The 25,622-nt window shown below is 30.4% G+C and overlaps 1 protein-coding gene across 1 annotated transcript; it reads right to left on the bottom strand.

The window, feature by feature from the left end:
* Positions 1–12,065: 12,065 nt before the first annotated feature.
* LOC132735412 (fibrillin-1-like) lies at positions 12,066–25,534 on the bottom strand. The gene is made up of 18 exons (XM_060722355.1): positions 25,332–25,534; positions 24,476–24,645; positions 23,583–23,744; positions 23,333–23,458; positions 20,833–20,958; positions 20,470–20,598; positions 18,155–18,268; positions 17,494–17,754; positions 16,997–17,119; positions 16,033–16,158; positions 15,720–15,845; positions 14,894–15,025; positions 14,666–14,743; positions 14,220–14,390; positions 13,805–13,924; positions 13,074–13,682; positions 12,721–12,840; positions 12,066–12,094 (listed from the first exon to the last, which is right to left on the bottom strand). Exons 2-16 carry the CDS (start codon positions 24,633–24,635, stop codon positions 13,534–13,536), a joined length of 2,103 nt encoding a protein of 700 aa, XP_060578338.1. The 5' UTR covers positions 24,636–24,645; positions 25,332–25,534; the 3' UTR covers positions 12,066–12,094; positions 12,721–12,840; positions 13,074–13,533.
* Positions 25,535–25,622: the final 88 nt, after the last annotated feature.

Below are 25,622 nucleotides of genomic sequence, written 5' to 3'. Positions count from 1 at the left end.
ACGGAAATTTTGTCTTAAGTGTATATACTTATACACACTAACATGGACGGACAGACAGACATAGATGTAAATTCTTTTTTTATCTTAAAGTAGACATATAGCCCTACAATATGATGTATTATTTATAAAAATATATTAATTATTAAAGTCATTATTAATAACAGAAAATGACGATGAACCCCTTTAATGATTCGAGTCAAGCCGAGAAAATGGCGGCACAGGGCTGAATTTTGCCTTTGTCGGGTATATTTCAAGGGTTGAACCCCTTTAATGCCTTTAATGGAAAATCAAATAAAAATAAAGTACCTTTTTTTAAAAGACATTACATATCCCAATATTTGAAGAATTTATAAAAAAGTACATAAGTTTTATTTGCAAATTAGATTGACGCGTGTCAGATGTTATAGCCTGTGAATTTGCAACGCGCTGTTTAATTACTTATCTGTTACATCATAATACCCTGCTGTTACCATGACTCCGGAAACAGCACTGGTCAATGCCAGGTGGCCTTTATTTGCATAAAATATAATGAATTAGCTGGAGTTTATCCTAAAATTGGAAGATTACAAGAAAAGAAATACAACAAATATTAAAGAATATAACCTAATTATTATAGCTGAATATGATGAAAAACTGAAAAACGCGGGTTTTCTTTGCCGCGCGAGATTTTGTCAAAAGTATATATACTTGTACAGACTAACACGGACGGACAGTGATTATTGAGTAGCAATGTGCCCATTGGTTCAGCCACAACAAGCCAAAAACCTAAAAAACTGCAAAATTTTGACATATATTCATATCATTTTTTTAAAAGAAAATATGCATTTATTATTTTAAAAATGTTTTGGATGTGTAGTTTTACACCTAATCGTGTGATTCCTGGGTCCTCCCAGGCTCTTAGCTTGAGTTTAAGGGTAGTTTTCACTCGAACTTCTGACCCACTCCCAAAATTCATAATTTTCTATGAGCGGTGCCGGACACCCAGACATAAAATTGCTTTGTGACTTTAAACATTGACTTGAAATAATGAATTTATGTTTCACTTGTACCTTGAATATATATGAAGAGAAACACGTATAATTTGCAAAATCATTTTCGTCGATCCGTCCGTCCGTACGGGATCGACATTCTTTATATATACCCCGAGAACGTTGAAAATAGTATAAAAATGACACAAAATGATCGTTAAAATCATAAATTAGCATTTTCTATTTCTAATTAAACATTCTTTGTATAGTGTACCATCACATGAAGTGTGATATGTAAAAATAATGTATACATGTGTGTCTGTCTGTGCGTAATTTAGGCTAAAACCGGTTGAAACGTACCCTAACCCTACATTAACCCTAACATTTTTTTATGAACTTTAAATGTTTGTAAAAATTGATTGAGATAAGATATGAACGTGAAATTTCTTTTAATATAACATTTATTAATAGACTAACGGAATATAGAAGAGCATAATCTTATCCGACGACCATTTTGTCGGGAAAGATGTTTGAAATTTTTGCCTTAAATTACCTTCGATATACACTTAATAAATGATTATAAGTTAAATTATAAGCTTTATAAATAAAGAATAAAACATTCTTAGTACTAAATTATGTTATACCATACAGTTTTTGAAAAAAAATAATAGTCGTCTGTGTGTCTGTCTGTGCGTAATTTATGTTAAATCCCATATTTCTCTTATTTTCCGTACCGAAATTTTCCGTTTTATACACATATATAAAATCACTTGCTGTACTTTTGTGACGTGTTGCTGTAATTTTGCCACGTTTTGCTATATATTTACTACATGTTGCTTTGCATTTTGCACATGTGGCTGTTTATTTGCCTGGTAGGATGCTGACAACAATATGTCCTTTTTTAAACTATTATGACAGTTAAGTTTTATTTGATGTATATGTTACGTGTTATTTGTTATGGATGAAGTTTTCTAAACAATTCAAACTAAATATAACAAAAATGCTGCAGTCTGTTTAAGGTGAAAACTTCCTTGATATTAAAATAAAATGAATTAAATACTAATTTTTAAGTCATGTCATAGCAAACCTGTACTATAAAAACATTTTCATACAGATCCGATGTACCTTTAAAATAACAAGGAAATATATTTTGAGTTACTTCCCTTTGGTCACATGTTAAATCTTATTCTGATACTTTACGTTTGTAAGTTTTTTATGTACAAATGACTAATATAATCTTCTAATAAGGTAAATGTAATTTTGATAAAAAGAAGACATCTGACAGGTGACACGGTCATGTATAAACAAGCAACTTTGGTTATAAAATACCAAACCTTTAATACTCTACATTGCATAGACAATCAAGATAAGTTATATCAAATCATTTATACCATGTTATACAATCAGTAAACAAGCGACACGAGTTATAAAATGTGAAACCGTTTATACTGTGTCATACAACCAGTGTGACAATCATTTAAACTACAAGAGATATAAAACCTATAAACACAACTGGACAGACAATATATACAATTGTAATAGAAAATATATCAGGATATTCATCAGTGGCCCTTTTTGGACGCAGAATTTTATATATGAAAGAGACAAAATAAATAAATGTGTTTTGTCGTCAGTAACAGGACATATACATATATGCCATATCCAACCAAAAATCAACGGTTACCATATAGAATTCGTCAATTTGAAACTACAAAAACAATAAAAACGAAAGCTAAAACAGTATCAAATATATTCATGTAAAGTAAGGCAAGAAAACAAAACATTAAAGCATTAAGCCAATTAAATTCAATCATGAAAACTTCAGTGCAAAACCATTATTTATAGTAATGGATAGGCGTAAAAGGCTTATGTGCATTGTCCAAGCGTATGATGTTTTTGCACATTAATTGTCCACGTGTATGTATATATTATTTTTTTTGGCGTCATGAAAACATTCAAATAAGAAAAGCAAATACAGAAATGGTTTAAAAGGATAAACTATGAGCGAAGAATAAATCATGGTGTCACAAAATTGTCTGTATATAGAAATATAACATATTAACAAAAATCATATCAAAAAGAGGTAGGTTCAGTACTAAATTGATTGAATGTGTTGACCAAAATTTTATTAAATGTCCAATGAATATAATAGATAATCTATCAGATACTCATTTGATGAATAGTTATAAAAAGAATCATATTATTTATGTGCTTATACTTAAACGGTAACATTAAGCGCGTGTTTACGCTTTGGTTATATATACATATTACGTCACGTCAAAATATATTAACTGCCGTGCAATACTGAATTGGTGGCGTTAGAAAAGTGTCAGTGTAAGTGATGAGTTATATGAAGAATGAGTTCAGGATGCAATAAGATCATCATTCCGACTTCTTGCAGTTGAACTCGCAAACGGACTTTGTATTGGGAACTGAAAGTATAACAATATTAGAAAAATATATTGTAATATTGTATTGTTTATAGGAGTAATTTCAATTTATTTTTGTAAGAGCTCAATCGGTGTAATGTCTTGAAAATATCCATTTGACTATTGTAATTTAAAACGTATGTAAATGAAACATTCTTAAATTTTCATGTGAACATTAAAGCTTATTCTAAAAGTGTGTTTTTCAGATATGCAGGTACTATTGGTAGCTTTTACAGAAAACAATACTTTTTGACAAGGATATTGATATTTCAGTTCACAATATATTTTTTGCTCAAGGACATTAAACTATCTTCCAATATATTTGAATAATAAAATATCATTAAGAAAACACTTAAATACTTACATTTAAATAGGTAGGAATATACCTTGGTAACATGAAATTTGTGCCATCTCTGATTCCAGTATAAACAAGTTTACCTAATTATGATATTGAAAGGATGAATTTATGAACGAATAATGGCTTAAGGCCATGTCAAACAAATAATGTTCAATTCACAAAAGTTAAGGAAAATAAGTATACATGTATATACAAAAAATCATTAGACAAACATAACAACAGATGCGAATAAAAAAAAACATCCAAGAGATTCGCCACAGTTTTCATAAAGAATTATAGGGAGAATTAAAACCCTGTTTTATTTAAAATTTGTATGAACTTAGATCATAAAAACAGAAACATTGTGAGCGAAAAATGACATCACCTATCTTGATATAGAGTTGATCAGTCTTATGTATAACATAGCTGCCCTTGAAATGACTTAAAAACAACAACTGAAACAAGGGCACAATATATAAAATTAAAACGAAAACGTATCCATGACCAATCTTATTTAATTTCGATTTAAATGTTTCTGACAGTATATTGTAAGACAGTGTTAAGTTTGAACTCTATCTAAAAGTATTCATTTTGCCATCTTATCTCTATAGTAACGTCTTTACGTGATAGAGCATGCCCGGTCTATGAATAGTTATCAAAATTTCGTCAATGCTGATTAGCACTTTAAGAATTATGTATACGCTATAATTACCATCTTTCCATTCGGAATTTCTGTAAAATTCTGACCCTCCATCACACTCTCCTTCAGTAACTGTGTCAGTCATGAATCTTCTGATATAACAATAACAATCCATTTAAGATATATATCAGATAACATGTGTCGACAATATATTTGATTTGCTATACTTTCTTGAAATATTTAGCACATTCACTTTTTCATTGTCTTGTATATTTAAAGCAGCACGCCTCCAGATTGATGCTTAATTCATGAACAATTTGAAAATGTATTAAAAATAAAATATTGTTATGTGTACAAATTACTCTCTTTAAGTAATTTACATATTGCAAACGGCCAATTCAATCCAAGTAAATGACCAAATAACGGTCAAAATGCTAAAAAAGGGCCTTAACTGCGTTAGTCACGCTGTATAAATATCGTTATAAATACTGCAAATCAATCATTCATTGTATATAAAAAGTAAAAATATACTTTATTGTGAATATTTTCACTTTTCTTTATATCTCAAAGTTGATATTCTTGATCTGTTTGTATACTGGGGGCATATAGATTTAACAATAAACTGCGAAGGAAATGGTATATGTATGATGATTGTGTCCTATTAGAAAATAATACCTACCGCTGTGATGACAGTTTCTTGTTCTGAGTTCTTTTTCTCAGTATTAAGATACAGAATATGAACAGTGCTAATCCGAGCAATATTAACGTTCCAGTGACTGCAAGAACAGTAACCAATTGTGAATTTCCTATAAATAGATACATAAACGACAAGACGTCACACTGTACCTTTGGAATAAATATCGTACTCACACATATGAATTAATTATTATGTGAAAATACAAAACAAAATGTTAAGTTTATACCTGGTGGCCGTTTTAATGTGTTAAAAATGTGAAAGTTTAAACATCAACACTTGACAAATAAGTTACTTATTAAAATGATCAAATTTCAATGAATTGTCAATCCATTGACAACAATGCCCGAATCGCCTTGTCTACGAATAAAATCAAACGTTAGTAATTTATCCGGCTAAAGTCATTCATAAGTATCTTTGCATGGACTGGAAATTTATTTGGACAAAACAAAACATTTATTTGTGAATAAATATCAGGTAAGTTGTCATCTTACTAAGTAAGTACATTTATCTATGGATTATGTTTGCAAATTCATTTTTCCATCTAGATAACCGCACGTTGCGAGAAAAGGCGAATGTCACTATTTGTCATTTTTAATTAACCGTCAGATTTGGCAAATTTTTAATATTGCAGACCGTGATATTCTTAGAGGCTGTACACTAGAACAATTTCAAGCAATCTTACAAATTAAAGATCTTACAATTTTAAATACTATGTACCTAACGCAAGAGACACAATCTTGCATGAGAAAGGGCAATATATAAACAGGCCAAGTAAAAAAAAATATGTTAACAATAAGTGGTATAATTTATAGTGTTAAGTATCTATTACTAGTATATACAAGCAAGCTTAACTGTATTTTATATTACGATGTGAAAATGAATTCTATGTAATGAACAATTAAGTAAAAATTAAAGAATAAACAATAGAAATGAGGTATCAGCATCAAATTATAAAAATGTTATTTCACGTATAAGATATAAAAAGAAAGACACTTTTGCATGTATTCCATGAATGTTGTGCTTTAGGAAAATTTGTACATTTCAGGATAGAAATGATAGAGTAGATTTCAAAATCTTCATAATATTTCAAGAAGCAAACAATGAATAACAGGTTAATTGAATCCTTTTGAATTCCCCATGCCATCCCTAGTCAACCTTAAATATACATCCCACGGCCGCCCTTTTGTATCCAAGCTCTATGCCAAACTTGGTGTCACTCCGGTGGTAGTATATGTTTATATATCCTTTTAATCCTACCGGAATTGTCGTCCATGTCATATCCAGTATAACAAAACAACTTTTAATGACTTACCGTTGTGATTCAAAAATCATGAAAAATAAACAGCATAAACATTTACTTTATCTATGAAATATGATTTACATTTTGTGACAGATAACAAGAAGATTAATACAGGCCTTGATTTAGTAATTTATACAAAATATATAGGGTATTTAGGGCAGTCTACATAACTAAAACTTTTTAATACAATTTAAAGATCCTGTAACTCAATTTTTATGGTTTTATATCATAAATATAATGCTCAACTGAAGATTTATCAATATAGTTCCAAAAAGCATTATTTGTAAAGTTGTTACCAAATTTACTTTCCATGTAAATAAAGGAAGGTAATTAAAATTAATTTTCTATAAAGTGTCAGTCAAAATTTTCAATAAGATATGAATGCATACATAAAATGTGAACAAATATTTGTCGTACATATTTAACATATACTTCGATGTTCGCAAATTGTTTTAGAAGCATAATTATATACATATAAAATGTCATTCAAGTGTGTTAAATTTATGAAGTACAGTGGCAGAAAAAATAAAATAGAGAAACAAAGAATCCCTTAAGAAAACCCAACAAGACAAAATTGAAAATATTACATGCTCGGTTTGATTGAGCCTGTTCATGGACGGTAATGAAAAGTGCAAGTTACCGTCCACGCCCCCTTGCACCGGCTTAAGCAGAATCAAAATATTTCTCTTAACCTGTATACTAAACTGCAGACAATATTCATTTAAAATTTTAATTTCCTATTTTAATGTTTGATCAAATTCAGAGATAATCAAACAATATCAGCTTAAATGCTTCTTCTTATCCCATTGAATTCAATATATTGTGTTTTTTTCATAATTGATAAACAACACCTAATTATGTGTGCGTCTTTTTCAACTCACCATCTTGTTGCTCATTTTGAAAGCTGTAATGGCACAAAAATAATTTGTCAGCATGCTTTCATATCTAATGCTTCAATAGGCAATGATACAAAACTGCATGAAGAAGATTGTCCTGAGAAACTATTGAAATAATCATATAATTAAACAAATTGAAATAGATATTGATAAAAGATTATCACAATTTAATATTGTCAGATTTGATATAATTGTATCAATCTGTATATTGCAATAATCACTAAAAAAGAAAGAAAATCATAATTTATCTAATAGTATTTAAATGGATGTTGAATAAGTAATATAATAAACTATTTGGTTGACAACAAAGCCCATACAGCAATAATGGCGGTAAGTATTTAGTCAGTTTGTTTAATATTAAAGTCATAAATATAAAAAATACACATGTTATTTATTATTAAACAAACGAAGCTCAATTTACAACGTACACAATTTAGAATAAACATAACAAACAAAATTGACTGACATTGTCAAATGAATATTAATAGTTAAGATTTTAGCATATTTATTTACTCCTCAAACTCGTTGATAGGAACTATTAAGTTATATTAAGTAAATATATTTATGTAAATTTTTAATCATAATCATTCTTTCAGATAAGACTTGCCTGCAAACTGGAATCCCATCCTCTAATATACATGCATACCCATCTCCACAGCTTCCACCAATTACATTAAAGATCATACATGGTAGCTGACCGTCAAAGGTATCTAAGATAAAAGATATACATGGACCTTTAGATTCAAGACAAAAAATACTTTCTTAAATTGTGATTCTAAACATTTGTATTACATTGTTATTGGTGACCTAATCCAAATTTAAAGAAAATTAAGTTAAATACCAAATTATGAGGTAAAGTTGTAATAACCTGATGATACGTTGACCAATTGTCCATCATACAAAAGTTGGGCTCCATTTCCAAGTTGTAAGATCCCGGCTACTAGTTGTGATGTGAAGTTATTTTCAGCTGTATCATAGGTAGCGGTAAAATTGGTTATAAGACTTCCTTTCCTGAATAAGTTAATTAATTTAATAAGAAAAATAATAATGTAATTTCTAATAGTTAATTAAAACTGCAGAAATATTAAATGTCACCGGACAGTATATTCAAAAAGTACATCTATTTATCAAAATATATTAAAGGTGCCACCATACTGAATACGGCTGTAAACTAATAGCTTGAGTGAGGTGTGCGTTAAGGTGGTTTAAGCGTAATGAAAAAGCCTGATTAATCAGACGTTATTCCTGTGTGAGTTATTTTAGGTTCTATGGACCCAATGGATATTACCAATCGTTGAACCGCAGCCAAGTTTCTTAGATCTTTCTCGGAAATTATTGTGTTCAAAAACAAGCTATAGGCGATTTACACATAGGCGATTCCGACCGATTCAAAAAGATTTTTTTCGCATAGTGTGCTTTATGGAATCTTCAGCACATCATTTTGGTTTCATACATGGCACTAATGCGTAATGTTGCTATTACATACTATTCATGAAAAGTGTCCTATAAACGTATAGTCACCGAGCAGTTTCAAAAGCACCCTGACTCTGTAAGCGTAATGAAAGCGTCGCTGGCCCTCCATTTAACATCTTCACTAAGCACAAAAATACAAATGTATTATAAATCGAGCGCGTTACTCTTTTGAAATTTTGTATATTTTTTTAAACACCTTTATCTCACATTAACTTTAACTGTTTCGAATAGCATGCCTCGGGATCGTTAATCCAGTTAGGGTTTCTGTTAAAGAATCTCAATTTTATTCAAATACCGGTAAATAATTATACGTTCACAATGTATATGTTGAGTGTAATTTTAGGTAACTTAATACTTACTTTATATCGTTAATTGTTAAATGCAATACAGATTCGGTAAACTTCTTAAAGTATATACGTAGCTGAAATATAATTAATGATTGCTTTTGAAATAAATAGTAAAGCATTTCATTAAACATCGTGAGACAAATAAAAAATACACGTAGCTACATCAGCGTTTCTTGTTTTTTATACATTATCTAATTGTTATTACAAGTACATTTTCAGTTTTTTAAAATGGACATATCTTTGTAATCTTAAGAAATAAACCATTGTCTAAAAATTCAAATAAAACTGTATAAATCTTGACATAAGGTTTGTGTTTTACCTAGTGTCATAAATCTTGAAAGTTAAGAATAATACATATGTATTTGTTTACCATATCTATTAGCTTCATTTGAATGTTTAGATATATGCTTGCTGCATTGAGATTGGTTTCTTCTGGAAGTTCCATTTCAATAACTGCAACTGCTTCTATCCATATTCCAGAGTCTTCGTTTTCATAATCAATAAAGATACACGTTCAACGATTTGTTTGATGCACGTTACAAAATCAGTTAACAAAGATAAAACAAATTTTAGATAAACGTAAAATGATTTAGTTTATTGAAACCCGTATGCTTGTAAAAGAAAGACAATAAATCAACAACGATTATAGTCAATATGTTTTCTACAGAATAAGACAGTGAAATAAAGCAAGCATACAATAATTTTCGTAAAATTCAATGATAGTTTTTTGTTATTCAAAACATACCTGGCTTCTTGATTCCTTCAGTTTTGTCTGAAAACAAAAAAACATTTTTATATTGATTAAGCATACGTTATATACCACATACACATATAATTGTGCTTGTAGTTTATCATACAATACTGAAAATACATGATATAACTAAAACTTGTCTACCTTTTTCAAATACCACAAGCATGAACTTGACAAAATAATGCAAGGCAATTACCTTCAATGCATTCTCCCATCGATGACATTACAAAACCCCGTTTACAGTCACAAACGTAAGATCCGAATGTGTTGACACACACTGTATTTTTATTACATATATTCTGGTTATTCCTACATTCATTTACATCTGAAACACAAATTTATGATATTTTCATATGTATGTTAACAACAAAAAAAAAGATTTTTTTTTCAATGTTTACTTCTGTTATTCCAGTTGTTTGAACTGGTCGTTGCAACGAGTATTCATAATAACAGAAATGTGCAAATTTACAGGATTTACATGTTTGTTCAAAAACACTATAAAAATAATAATCGTGTACACTTAATATATTACAATGGAATTAAATTAACCTTTGAAAAGTAATTAACTGTCTGAGATAAGGTAAATGCACCAGTCATTCAAAATAAATAAATACTTTTATTACATGCTTTTCGGTGGTTTATAGAAATATATCAGTGATATAAAACTGGTAATTTCACTGTTTGAAACAGTGAAATTACCACTTTGATAATTTCACTGTTTTGAATTTAAGCCCCTTACGTTGTTTCAGTTAAACCAGCGTGCACAGAACTGGGTACCAACTTAACGACGTGACGTCGTAAATGACGTCACGTTGTATTATTATTTGGCGCGCTTTTCATTCAGTATTAGGTTTCATGTCTTTTTAAAACTTTTATTTGCATATAATAAAAAGAAAATTTGTTTAGTTTAGTGTAAGATCGAAATATATTTCACCTTGTGAACACCAAAAGTTCATATTTCACTCGTGGCTGCGCCACTCGTGAAATATACCTTTTGGTGCTCACTCGGTGAAATATATTCCGATCTTACACTGAACTAAACAAATATCCTCTATATCTTCATCGTACATATTTCAATCATGTTTTTAATCAAAAGACATTATATTTTACACACAAACGATGATGTGTGGAAAAAACATACTGATTTGAGATTGGAACTCTTTAGTAAAACCATCTAAACACAAATATTGTCATTTTACAACTTGCTCTCTTTAACGAAGTGTATAAGCAATTCTATACTTTCAATCAATCAATATGAACTGAATGATATTTGAATAAAGTATTTTTAGGAATCTGCATTCTTATAAAAATAATGATGATTGATAAGATCTGATATGTAGATATTTTTTCACATTTTGGTAAAATTCAAACATACATTACCTTGACATCTATTATCATATTCCATAAAACCGATATTGCAGTCACAGGTAAATGACCCATTTTTATTTTTACACGTGGACCACTCTTTATTCATACAAACATTTGTGTTGTTGAGGCATTCGTTGAGGTCATCCATACAAGTATCACCTTCCCATTCCTGTAATTAATTCACAAAAGAATCAAAACACTATCACTACCAATATAATATAAAACACTTATAAATGGACCAAAGTACGATAAATGTCAATTCTCAGTCAAAACAAAACTAATTTAATATTTTACCTGTGTACAGGTACACGCACCAGTCACGTGATTACAGTCTTTTGTATTCTCGAACTTACACTGGCAGTCATTGAGGCAATGTTTCCCAAAATGCCGGAAATCACATTCTAAATGATATATAAAATATAACTTATATAACATATGTTATATAAAACCGTCCTTAATGAATATATAAATCATTTCAACATGTGTATATGAGTCTTCCCATTTTGATTTTATTTTTACTTGCCAAAATATGAACATATTGTAGATAGCAAAATTGTGTTATTTTTCATTTCAAATTATTCTAGGCTATTTTGAAAATAAAGAACGTGCAAAATAAAATAAAATTCAAATTACCGTCACAAGAGTTGATTCCAGTTTTAAAGTAGCCTTCATGACACTTGCAAGTGAAGCTGCCAAGTGTGTTCACACAATAAGAATTATTGGGACAAATAAATTTAGAACATTCATCGACGTCAATATCACAAGTACTCCCAATCATTCCTGATCTACATCTACATTCTCCAGTTTCACCATTACATGATTCAGTAAAACTTTTGTTACAGGAACAAGGTTTGCCACATTCATGTCCATACTGCCAATTATCACATGCTTAAATTATAGAATTCAGAAATAATGTCATTTTATGTCTATTCGAAAAAATGAAACTTGTAAAAAATAATATGAACCGCTGTTATTTTATATTTATGGCGATTTTATTGAAATATAATTTTAGATTATTGTACTTTGTTTCTATGTCAGATGAGATGTGATAACACATGTGTGTCCAGTCCCTGAAAATTGGCAACAATAACTTTGTACACAGATCGTGCAGTTATTACATTCAAAACGAAATAAAAACATACATTTTCACTGTAGTTTTATAACGTTTCACAAACGGTTTTTATTACTGCTGCAGAGTGTAACGAATGCTTTGTTATTATTACATTTAATTAAGTTATCATATGTTCTAATTTGCCATATATATAATTGCAATTAAATTCTATTCAACATTTTGACACACAAAACATTTCAAACGCATGGCAACATAAAGTTGTGAAATGAGAAATAAAACAAAAACAATAAGGTATAGACTCATGCAATCAATGAAAATTTCTAGACTAACTTCATGGCTTGTATTTCTTGTTTAGACCTACTGCTTAGTTTAGACAGTAAAATTAATTATCTTTGATGTAGAATTCGTGTATGAAGGAAGAGATGATATGCTTTCATGGTACCTTTGCACGTGCGTTTGTCCGGTCGAAGGATAAATCCGTCATTACAGCTGCAGTTATATCTTCCAAGTGTGTTCAGACATTTATGAGAACATGGGTTGTACTCTTGACACTCGTCAATATCTATGAATATAGCTGATATATAGACATATTTGTTTTTGAGAGGGAAACATGTATATAGGCACCATATTTAAGGTTTTTATCATTTAAAATACAAGTGTCATGAAAATTGTGTTTAACGAGATAAACTTTGTTAATTCAAGGGAAGCATAGCATTTTAAAGATATTTCATAAAGGTATGCTTACTCTAATGATTATTCATAAAGAAATTATTTACATTTCCGATACAATTATACCTGTACATGTATTGTCTATTTCCTTAAATCCTTTCAAACATCGACAATGTACTTCATCGTCCTTTACAAAACATACGGAATCTTTTGGACATGTGCTGTTCAGTTTTTCGTTACATTCTTGCAGGGCTAAAATTAAGATTTTATTACCATGAAATGTGTCATTAGGTTAAGTTGAATTATAAGCAAAGTAATACTTATCAAGTAAATCTCATTAAATATGATAAAAAAAGAAAACAACGCCACGCAGTTAGTAATTGAACCATTGTTTCTTTGAAGCCGGGAATATCTATATCAAGCCTAGATAAATACAGGCATTTCACTCATGTTTTTAATTCTATGTTATTTAACTTAAAAGGCATGTTAAACAACAGACAAAAATAAGTGTGTTCTGGGGAAACAATTGTAATCAGAGACCAAATGAAGCAGGGCATCACTGAGAAAAATATACATAGTTTCATAGCTATCTATAGAATAGAATGTAAATGCCTATGCATGACTCTCTATTTGTCAAATCAAGGCTAAAGCCTTCTTTGCAAAAGCATCTGTAACTTCCTATTGTATTTGTACAGCCCTGGTCACAATCATCGCTACCAGCACATTCATCAGTATCTAAAAATAAAATAAACTTTTTACTAATTCTGTCTGCAAAAGTTCACGTAAATTTGAGAAATAAATTGATTGTATATCAAAGGCACGACTCGTCAATATAAAATTATTTGATAAGATACTACCTTTGCACGATGCGTCATCAAAAGCAAATCCCCGTTGACAAGAACACGAATAGCTTCCTTCTGTATTAGTACAGAGTTGATCGCAATCATTTAATGAATCGTCTGAGCACTCATTGATATCTAGAAAATTTTAACAAGATCAAAAACAATAACGCGCTTAAAATTAAAAAATAATACAAATCTGTATATCGTCTGAAATATCACAACGTATATAACATATAACATATACAGGTGTATATCTGTAATATGAATTGTGATTTTAGCAAGATGATGAAGTGAATAATATTATAATTGTTCTATTATTTAAACTTGGTTTAGGATAAAAATTGTTAATTAGTTTAGTTGTAAACATTTAAACATATGATAATGGTAAAAAAGTTAAAATCATATTTAATTGTAAACATGTTTTAAGTACCTTCGCAAACTCCAGAAATATTTTGATAGCCCACATCACACAAACAAAAAGCGGTACCAGGCAAATTAAAACAAGTAGAATGTAGAACTTGACAAGTTACTTGTCCAGTAAAACATTCATCAATATCAGTTTCACACCGATCACCAGCCCAACCTGGGTCACAAATACAGCCTAAAAAGACATTTTACACATTATGATAGTATCTTAAAAAGTGTTTAATATTTTGCAAAAGATTTCAACAAAGTTGTTTTAACATAGTACAATTACAAGAACAATCTATATATTAAAGTTCATAACTTAATTAATCGAATTTACTGCTAATTATTGGTATATTTAAAGAAAATATATAAATTCTATCATCGAGAAGTGCAATGATTTGCTTTTGAAACAACACGAAATTAGTGGATTTAAAAACAGAATAACATTTGAAATAATATAAATGCTACCTGTTTTCTTGTCGCATATTCCCTTTAAACAACTACAGTTGTGGGCACAGTTTCGTCCATAGTGATATTGATCGCAATCTACAATAAAAAATTATAACACAAAAAAACTCACTTTACTGGGGGAAGATGTATAAAAACAGAATGTTAAAACATGTGTTATACCCATATAACTGAAAAATCATCAGCTATAAACATAAATTTATATATTTGCTTACTAAATTGTTATACCTGTACATGTTCGGCCATCATTCTCTAATCGTTTCCCAATTGGACAATTGCACATGTAAGATCCCTCCGTATTAAAACATGTTGAATTGTCTTCACATTCATTTTTCTCGGTGTTTTTACATTCGTTTACATCTACAGACATAAAAGAAGTTTTTATTGTTAATACGTTTAAATAGATTATAACGTTAACATTTTTGCATTGTATTGTACGATAACAGTAGAAAAAGTTGTAATTACAATAAATCCGACTTTAATCGTGCGTTTGTTCGACTCTTGTACAATAATAATGATAATCATAATGCAATTTTTATTCTTCCGATAACCTCATATATGGACATAATTTTTCTGATTAAAATGTAGATAAATGATATACATGATCCCGATCATAATTAAACCTATTCTATAGTTAAATAAATATAGACTCTATTTACATCAATGTACAAATGCGATTTTTATAGTTACTATCATTCTAAAATAATTATTACAATTAGATTTGTACATTGTTGAAAATTTTTCTTATAAGTGTGATATTGACGATTATTACCATATTAAACTGTCTGAAAAACCTGCAATGTATACGTAACTTTGTCATGATCTTAACGAAACAATCTTTGTTTAATAACGTAAGGTCAGGGTAAGGGTGCGAGTATAAAAGTGAATAAGGGAATGAAAATGATAGATTTCAAGACTTGTAAATCCGTTCATTTACATGTTGAATTTTACACCTTAAAGATTAAAAATTGTTGTGATTACTTAAAACTGTCAAACAAAATTTAATTTGTAACGAATTATTTAAAATATCTAATAATACTGATGTTTTCTTTACCTGTACACGTCTGATTGTCGTTCTGTATTATAAATCCATTTTGACAGCCACACACAGCATTATGGTCTGCCAGTTCACAAAAATGAGAACATGTTAGATTGTTGATCGTCAAACAGGGGTCCTCAACTAGTAGACAAAAGAAAACAAATTAAAACAACACTACGGTGTTTAACTAGATACAAATTACATTGATTAATTTGGTGTGTATTAAATCGACATTGAATATTGGTTATTTGCATTTTTTGTGTGTTTACATTGTATTTTAAAATCTAAATATCACAATTTCTGTTAAATAGTAAATAACGACACTTACTTTTAGAGCATGTCCGGCGATCATCATTTAGAGTATACCCATAGTGACAATAACAACTATATTGTCCTCTATTATTCACACATTTTTGTTCACAATCAGAGATTCCAAGTGCACATTCGTTTATATCTAGAGACACAAAAAAATCAAATTCGTTGTAAAACTATACATAGATATAGAGATCGGCTTATTCAGTTGATTATAGTATGGTCGTCTCCTGTATTTTAAAATCACAAATTATTATAATTAGATAAATTATATGTTATTTTGGTTTTGGAGTGATATATGTGGATATATTACCTGCTAAGATTTTATATCACCCGAGCCGTTAGGCGAGGGTGATATTTTATCTTGGCAGGTAATATATCTACATATATCACTCCAAAACCAAAATCATAATTTTATTACCCTTCCCCTGCCAAGTTTAGACGATTTTTTTTAAATCATTGCTGTTTCAAAAGAAACGGCGAAATAAGATTCCCTTTAGGGTACCTCTTCATCACAACATGACGTCACATAAATGCATGACGTATTTTTCCCGTGCCTAACGAATGTAAACAAGAGAAAAGGAGTACTCTATTGAAAGCACTTTTTTGTAATTAATATCAAGCTTTCACAAGGTCAAATTTGTTTTCAATACTGATGGGAATTTGTATTATTACTCTACTTTGGTAAATATTTATCATTTGACAGTTAAAAAGTGCTTGTAAATCGGAATTTACACCGCGTAAAATCGAACCGTACGCGCATCACCTCAGCGCATGTCGTTTACAACGTTGGGTACCCAACGGGGAAATTTAGTGTGTATATTACCCGTCTGGCTCGGTTATATCAATTTCTTTCGGGTGATCAATATCCAATCAAAAAGGCGGAAAAAATCTGGAAGGGTAATAATAGTATATATATAATGTACCAGCAAAACAAAACAATTTCATTGAACATTGATGTTTAAACTTTCTTAACTTACCGTCGCAAGATGTTTGATCTTTTCTTGTGAATCCGTTTTTACATTTACAAGAGAAGCTACCTATTGTATTTTTGCATTCTTGTGTACAATTGTTTAAATGTGGCTCTTTACATTCGTCAATATCTGTAAAACCATACATGTTCATAGAAAATTGGTAAATACTTAAGAATACTCAACCAAAAATGGCGGCTAAATGCTAATTATCTTACAGCTTCACTTGTTGAGGTTTCCCTATTTATTGTAACGACGTAATTGGCACTATTGCATTTAATCACATGTATTTTATTTTAAAAAGGCAATTTAAAATGATGCATTGAGATGTATCAAAAATATTCACCTCTGGATAAAAATGCAAACTCTGCTTACTTCTAATTATGAAATAAAAGCTCAACATTTCAAATGTTATATTTGATTTATTTCTTAAGACATGTGTATTTTGATATTTTTGGGAATAGAATTTACCGCTTTTTTAACTTCTTGTTGATATCATTTTATACCTGTACATAATCCTTTGTTTGATAGAGAAAATCCAACTCGGCATTTACAGCTATATGATCCTAAAGTGTTGACACATTCTGTTCTAGGATTGCTACATGGGGGGATGTCAAACTCACACTCGTTAATATCTTCGTTACAGCTCTCGCCAAACCAACCGGATTCACAAATACAACCTTTAACTGGATGACATTTGTCAGCACCTCGACCAGAACAAACGCACTCTTGTTCACAATCATTTCCCCAAAATGTGTTTTCACATTCTTAAATATTCACATAAATCAAATTATATTTATTACATAGACTTTACTATAACATAAATACCATCTTTTAAATAAAATTGTATATTTAAAAAAGAATGACATTGCAAAACAATGATAAGGCCTCGTAAATTTACTTTTTAGATAAGTTTATTCTTAAATTTGACTTTATTTACATCTGAATTGGCTGACTATAAAGCAATCCCTGATGCTGTCTATATAATTGACAAGAAATGCAGTTCCTAAAAAATAATTTTATTGCCTGATAAGAATTTTTAATAGACTTTTTAATAAAATACATATTTCTATTTCCTTTTAAACTTGTAATCAACACCAGTCTTAAAATAGCAATTTTGCTATAAGAAGATATATTTTTTAACGTAACCGATAAACGTGATGGTACCTTTGCATGTCGATGTATCCTCTAAGCGATAACCAGCGAAGCAATAACACTCATAACTTCCATGTGTATTTAAACATCCTTGCGAACAAATGTGTCTTCCGCATTCATTGATATCTGATGGTAAAATCAAATAAAGCATCTCCAGATAAGAAAATATTAGTATGGCTTAAAATCTATAGATAGAGAGGCTGATTATCGAATGAATGAATAAATAAATAGTTTGTCTATCAAATTTAATATTAATCCTTTAACAAAAAAGATAAAAATTAAGAATAAAAGTATTGTACGTGTGTAGTGTGAATCTATATGACAGAAAACTAATTTGTATTCAAGTCTAACCTTTTTACAAACAAAGCATTCTGGTGTTCGTTTGTTTGTTAAATTTGTCTTGAAGGACATTTGCCTGACGAAAGAGTTATGACAAGTTATGAAAGTTAGAAAGACGTTAAGCTAAGAAAAGTCATAAAACCTTATTGCTGAAAAAAGAAATAAGCACTTCTGGCTGAGGAACTTAACATGGACCTTTGATGTAACGAAGACTTTGGAACGAAGACCTAGGAAAGAAACGAGGACTTTGAGGGTTTTCTAAAGAATTTTTAACTATGCCTACCCTAAAGTAACCAGGATTTTGGAATGGAAAGATACAAAGACGTTCGGCGAAGGAAAGTATCAAGGCCTCTTAAAAAGTAAAATTCTAAGGAGATACTGTTGTAAGAATTTTTTTTTATTAATGATTTTGTTGATTTCTTTTACCATTTATGTGTATGTTCTGCGTATTTTCAAATTACTGCATTTTACAGAGGAATGAATCATCTATCAAGTCCTGTTAATTTTTAATCATGATTCGTATTTGACATTAACTTTCAGACCACCAGGAAAAAAACAATATCTAAAAAATAAATATGTATAAAACAAATGCTTTCGATATATGATGCCTTTGCCAGGAGCGTATTACATAAATGATTCTGTAGGAGCGAATATAAAGTGTAGATACAAAATCAAATCACGACATATTTCATTATGCTGTATTGTTTTATTCTCTGTTCTTATGAATTAGTTTCATTGAAGTGTTTTAAAAACAAACAATGTGTAACTTTAAACGCATACATGATTTTACATATGTTTTGTCTGACAACTATTGCTATGATAAAATAAACAGTAGGTGGCCAGAAAGTCTTCGAAATGTATATACTATTATTGACTATTGCAACTTCTCACTTTCTATAGACTTCATATGTTCTTCCATAAATGATAAATCATTTATTTATCATCATTTCTTGTTAGCATATTTTTTATTTCAAATTGTGACAAGCTTTTATTTTCAACTTATTCTTAGCACACCTCGGAAATCGCAAATGCATGTGACATAATATATTATTCATATCAAGTAAAGAACGCAGTTAAAAAGCAGAAACTCCTAATCATTTTACAACGTAAAAGCGATATTTGCAGAATATAGTTCAAACAATTAAGCCTAGACACATAATTTATACCCTACTACTTTCAATCATAAATCATAAAATTTAAACACATACATCATCGAGATATAAATCTATACCCTTCTATTTTCAACAAAATCATAAAATTAAATCAAATACAATATCGATGTACCCTACTACTTTCAACAAAATCGTTAAGTTAAAACAATTTCAACATCGAGGCATAATTTGTACCCTTCTACTTTCAACAAAATCATGAAGTTAAAACAAATAAAGCATCAAGACTAATTAATAATCTTCTATTTTCAACAAAATCATAAAGTTAAAACACATAGAGTATCGAGACATATTTTATGCCGTACTACTTTCAGAATATTCATACATTTAAAACAAAAACAGCATGAATAATTAATTTCTCTTTCAAGTTTGTTTGTTTGTTTGATTGGGTTTCACGTTACACCGACACAGTATAGGGCATATAGCGACGTTCCAGCTTAAGTGGTTGAGGAAGACCTAAGGTGCCCTTTCGTGCATTATTTTAGGCACGCACGGGCACCTGAGAAGAACCAACGACGTTCCGTAAGCTACTTGGATAGCTTCGTCACACAAAATAATCAAAAGTCCCTGTCGAGATCGGAACCCACAACGGAAATATAGCATGGAGACATAATTTGAACCCTACTACTTTGAACAAAATTATATAGAAAAAACAAATAGAACATGGCAACATTATTTAAACTCTACTACTTCAACAAATTTGGGTGACAAATCATATTGTTGAAGGTTGTAGAATTGAGTACATAAGTTGTTTTATAATCATTTCATTGTTGGGAAAATTATATCCTGAAAACATGCATGATATAAAATTAAAAATACCAAGGCATTTAGTTCCTGTTTCATCTAATTCGTATCCATTCACACAAAAACATTCCTCAACCTCACCATTTACAGTGCATCCGTCAGCGGATCTGCAGTCATTCTGTTTTGTTACACTGCAAATACCATCTTGGGAAAAAGAAGAAATTACATAATAAAAGACACATATGAAGCACTTAAATATATACATGTATATCATTTATATATACAGCTTAAGATTTTTTTTGTTAGACTACATTTGAATTAGAATGTAACACTTTCATTTTCGGCAAAGGAACAAAGACTTCGATCAATTTTTACTTATTCTTATCATACTTATGTACATAAATTTCCTGCCATGTTAAACACATGCAAATTTTTTACCGAATATCTGTACACACGAAGTCCGATTTAATGCATAACCAGAAAAACACTGACAAGTGAATCCACCTTCCGTATTTGTGCACAGATGAGAACAATTGTGCAATAACTCTTCACATTCGTCAATATCTGCAATAAATATGGTTTAGAGCTGTTCATAATTCAAATCGACATTGGATCATTATCGCTATAAACAGAAATATATTCTTTTACATTTCCACCAATACTTTAAATAAAAACTAGTAAAAACTGCCTTTAAATAATATATAAATGATATTTGTTTGTTAAGAGTGAATGGACTACATATCTTACTAAGAAAAAAATCTGGAAAGAAAGTGATCCCTCGGAACCCTAATCACAACAAAATAACATAAGAATTGCAGACTCGGTTTGATTGAGTCTGTACATGAGGAATACTGAATAAGTGCAACATCCCTCACGCCCTCTAGCACCGGCTTGAGCGGTACTCAATTCTCAACAATTAATAGTGCTGGTATCAATGATCCCGAAGGACCAGAAAAATATAACAACACTGAAGTGAAGTACGGGGTATCGTTTTACAGCTGCCAAACAGCACTTGACACCTGCTGTTTTGAAGTATAAAAATCTGGAAAGAAAGAGATCCCTCGGAAGCATTAATCACAACAAAATTACACAAGAATTGCAGACTCGGTTTGATTGAGTCTGTACATGAGGAATACTGAATAAGTGCAACATCCCTCATGCCCCCTAGCACCGGCTTGAGCGGTACTCAATTCTCAACACTTAATAGTGCTGGTATCAATGATCCCGAAGGACCAGAAAAATATAACAACACTGAAGTGAAGTACGGGGTAACGTTTTACAGCTGCCAAACAGCACTTGACACTAGCTTGCTTTGTAAGGTTGATACTTCCTCACTTCAGCGAATAGTGTATATCTTATTTGCGACACTATACAAACAAAATTTCTTTTTTTCTTTTATGACTTAATAAAATATTAAACAATAGTTTTCTATTGACACTCTGAAAAGAGACATGAGATGACGTGACATGAAGATAACGTCAAACATTCAACGGCCCGCGAGCGTTTTGCAAACACAAGTGGTTAAAATTAGTATCTATGAACAATTCTATGGAAGTAAAAAATATTTGAATGGTAAAAAAAGTTCAAAAACTATAATCGTGATGATATCATAAAACTTCAATGCACGACAACTAACAGTTCGGCAAAACTATATCACACAATGTATAAGGGATATACTATACTAGTAAGTGATATTGAATTTATTTCACAGACGTTACCCAGATATTTAATTGGTTAGCGTAAAACAAAATGAACTATTTTGACTATTGAAGTATCATTAATAATTCAGCATAATAGAGGGCGGTGCTAAATCCATTTAGAGAGACCAGAGAATTGCATTGTCTTGTAGCTGAAGAACATTACAAAGGCTATTTTGACAGTTCGTGTAATTTGTCATAAAATCCTTATTTATGAATATTAATCTATGATATTTAGTCACGATCAGTATGCATACACTGTCCACGGGTCATGAAATTCTTTACTTTACGGAAGATTGTCACTCAAATAATAAGTAACTATAGTAACATCTCATTGTTTCTCTTTCTCTGCTAAAAAGGAGTTATAGATATATAGATATATAGATAGAGATATATTTGGGTTTTTCCAGCCAATCCGTAGGTACAAAAAAGAATTTACAGATACAGCTTCAGGGATTATCAGGTATGCAAATATACATTGAAAAGATGTGTGTCGAGGCAACGCAATGGGCCAACAACGGTGGTGATTGTGTCAATGAAGCATGATGCGCTATAGATGTACAAGTCCGGCACAGTATGTTAATTCATGCAGGCTTATTTGCTATAAATTTAACATTTTTAATATTTTATAATAATTTACAGAATGTTACATATATGTTCAATGGTTTCACAATTTACAAAGCTTTTTAACATTAATTGGCTATTAAAATTCCATGTGCTTTTTTTTCGAACAGCCCTCGTACGACAATGTAATAAATGTTTCCACATCTTCATGGAAAAAGATTTTTTGATAGATTTGTTCTTGCGGAAACTTTTGAAAAAAGTTTGATACGAAATATTAGAACATTTTAAAATTTTGGCAAATTGATGATTTGCTAAGACTAAATAATGATAATTTTCAAATTATATCTATTCCCGTTTTCACATCTTATATCGAACACACGGGAGCGTCCGATGCCGAGTGGTTAAAGCCATTGACTTCAAAAAACTTGCCAATCACCTCTGTGAGTTCAAATTCCGACAAAGACTTTGGGTTCTTTCATGTGATGAAGATATCCAGCTAGCTTACGGAACGTCGGTGGTTCTACTCAGGTGCCTGTTCGTGCCTAAAATAATGCACGGAAAGGCACATGAGGTATTTCTCCACCAGGAAAGCTGGAACATCGCCATATGATCTATACAGTGTCTGTTTGACGGAAAACGTAATCAATACAAAAACAATATCCGACACACATACTCACCAATACAAGTATACAAATCATCGATGCTTAGTCTGTATCCGTCGTCACAAGAACACTGAAAACTACCATCTGTGTTAGAACAGTGTTGACTGCAGCCACCATTGTTCACTTTACATTCGTCTTGATCTGAATTTAGGATTTGTTAAAATGTTTTAAATTATTGTATGACTGAAATACTAATATGTTATTGCATCGGAAAGGTTAGCTGTTTTACAAATGAATTGAACCAATAAGTATTTAATAACTTTACCGATACAATCATCATTATCATCTAGGTATCCATCAGGACATGGGTCACATATGTACGATTTGTTTATTGCTTGCTGTTCTTCAGCTTGTAATTTCGTGCAGTTTCTGTCTAGTGAACATGGACTTCCAGCACAACCGTCAAATGAATTTTCACAATCAATGCCTGAACGTAGATTGGTATATATTTCAAGTGCATTTTAATATAAAAGTTGCATAAAATATAAAGTATGTTTACACACATTTCTTTCTATAATAAAATGGCAATACTATATATTTGACAAATAATGTTATAAATCAATGATAAGGACTGAATATTAAGGTATGACCATCCTAAAGCATTACCTCCGCATTAAAGAGTATTTAAATAGGCTAGAACTACTGTTAAATACATTGAAACTTAGGGACGTTGGTTCAAGCCCCAGATGGGTTTTTTCTTTACTTTTTTATTTTAATATTATTTATGTATCTCTCATTTTAATTAGGCTCTCCAAGCAGGAAATTGATCAAACATATGTTAAAAATTGGTGGGGCAGGGTAACATTTTATACATATTTCATATTTTTTGGAAAACATTCATTTTGCTTTTGTGGATTGTAAGATGAGTGTTTCTAACCAAGAATTAATGGGAAACATATTTTATAGATATAGATATTGTAGATTATTTAAAGGTGCCTTATTTCTGAAAAAGGGCCTTTCTAACATCCAAGATTAAATTCAGAAAAGTGGCAATAACTCGATTTCCATACGATAAAGTTTGTTTAAATTTTGCTTATATGTGTCCTTAATGGTATATATCTGACCTATGTTGTCAATTTTTCAGTTTCTTTTAGTGCCCGTTAGGATGGTTATAATAGATGTTTTATATTACAGGAAATTGATAACTTAATGATATACCATCATATCCTAGGTCACATTTGCAAGAATGGTAACGAAAATATTCATTTTCTCTTAAATCGGTTCTAAGGGACGACGTGCAAACCCCATGATTGCTGCATCCTGTGCACATTATAATGTCTAAAGCAAATTGTGGCGATCTTCTACCGTTTTTATTCATAGCTTCAATCCTGTAAGAGGGATTATTGTCACTTATATGTTCGAAGTTACAACAAAAAACAATCGGTCCCTATGCATTATTTTACACTAAACTAAACAAATTTTCTTTTTATTATATGCAGAGAAACGTTAAAAAAGACATTTTAACCTAGTAATAAATGAAAAGCGCGCAAAATGATAATAAAACGTGACATCATTTATGACGTCACCCCATTAAGTTGGTTTCCAGTACTGTGTATGCTGGTATTTTACTGAAATAACGTAACGGGCTTAAATTCAAAACAGTGAAGTTGTCAAATTGATAATTTCATTGTTTGAAACAGTGAAATTATCAATTTCTTTTATTTTACTGATATATTTCTATAAACCACCGAAAAGCATGTAATACATTGCACGTATTTCAAACGTAAAAGTAAACACTACATATTCAATTTTTTATTATATTTCCGTCTGTTGAAATATTCTTAAAACGTCAGCAATGAAACAAAAATCATAAAATGGTGAAAATTATATACTGAGTTTGATTAAGAGATAATGGAAAGCATATCAAGTATCTCCCATTTGATGACTTGAAGTTTTAACCTTAAGATATTGGAAACTTGGAAACAATGATACTGGAGAAAAAAAAATTGTTTGCAAAACAGCATCCGAAACATTTTGTCATATTCATTTTATATATATAGAAAAGACCATTTACCTGATAGAAATAGGTTCATTTGATTCAGGAAGAAAGGAAACGGTTGATTCTTCTTGATTAATTTCAGCATTTATATTTTTAGAAACAATGTGGAAGCTATCTCCATTTGTGATAGTAAGTTTACAGGTGGACTTCTGACCTCGAATTATATTCAATGTTGAACACCCTTCGAGAAGTGGAACATCCTCATCTGTATCATTTTGTTATGAAAAAAAAAAACAACTTCATAGCCAAATGAATGTAATGAAATGTATAGTTCGCTTTACATTTTGAAGATCATGATATCCATAT

Source organism: Ruditapes philippinarum, unplaced genomic scaffold (genome assembly GCF_026571515.1).
Source record: "Ruditapes philippinarum isolate M1 unplaced genomic scaffold, ASM2657151v2 ctg3603_1_1_1_1, whole genome shotgun sequence".
In the NCBI taxonomy this organism is placed as follows: Eukaryota; Metazoa; Mollusca; class Bivalvia; order Venerida; family Veneridae; genus Ruditapes; species Ruditapes philippinarum.
This window is presented reverse-complemented; position numbering and strand designations above follow the sequence as displayed.

Coding starts and splice junctions, on each gene's coding strand:
- LOC132735412 (XM_060722355.1), bottom strand. CDS start 24,635: ATGAATAAAAACGGTAGAAGATCGCCACAATTTGCTTTAGACATTATA. Junction 20,599..20,832: donor TTCGTGTGTACAGATATTCG/GTAAAAAATTTG, acceptor CTTTTTCCCAAG/ATGGTATTTGCAGTGTAACA. Junction 16,159..16,996: donor AGATCAAACATCTTGCGACG/GTAAGTTAAGAA, acceptor TTGTGTCTCTAG/ATATAAACGAATGTGCACTT.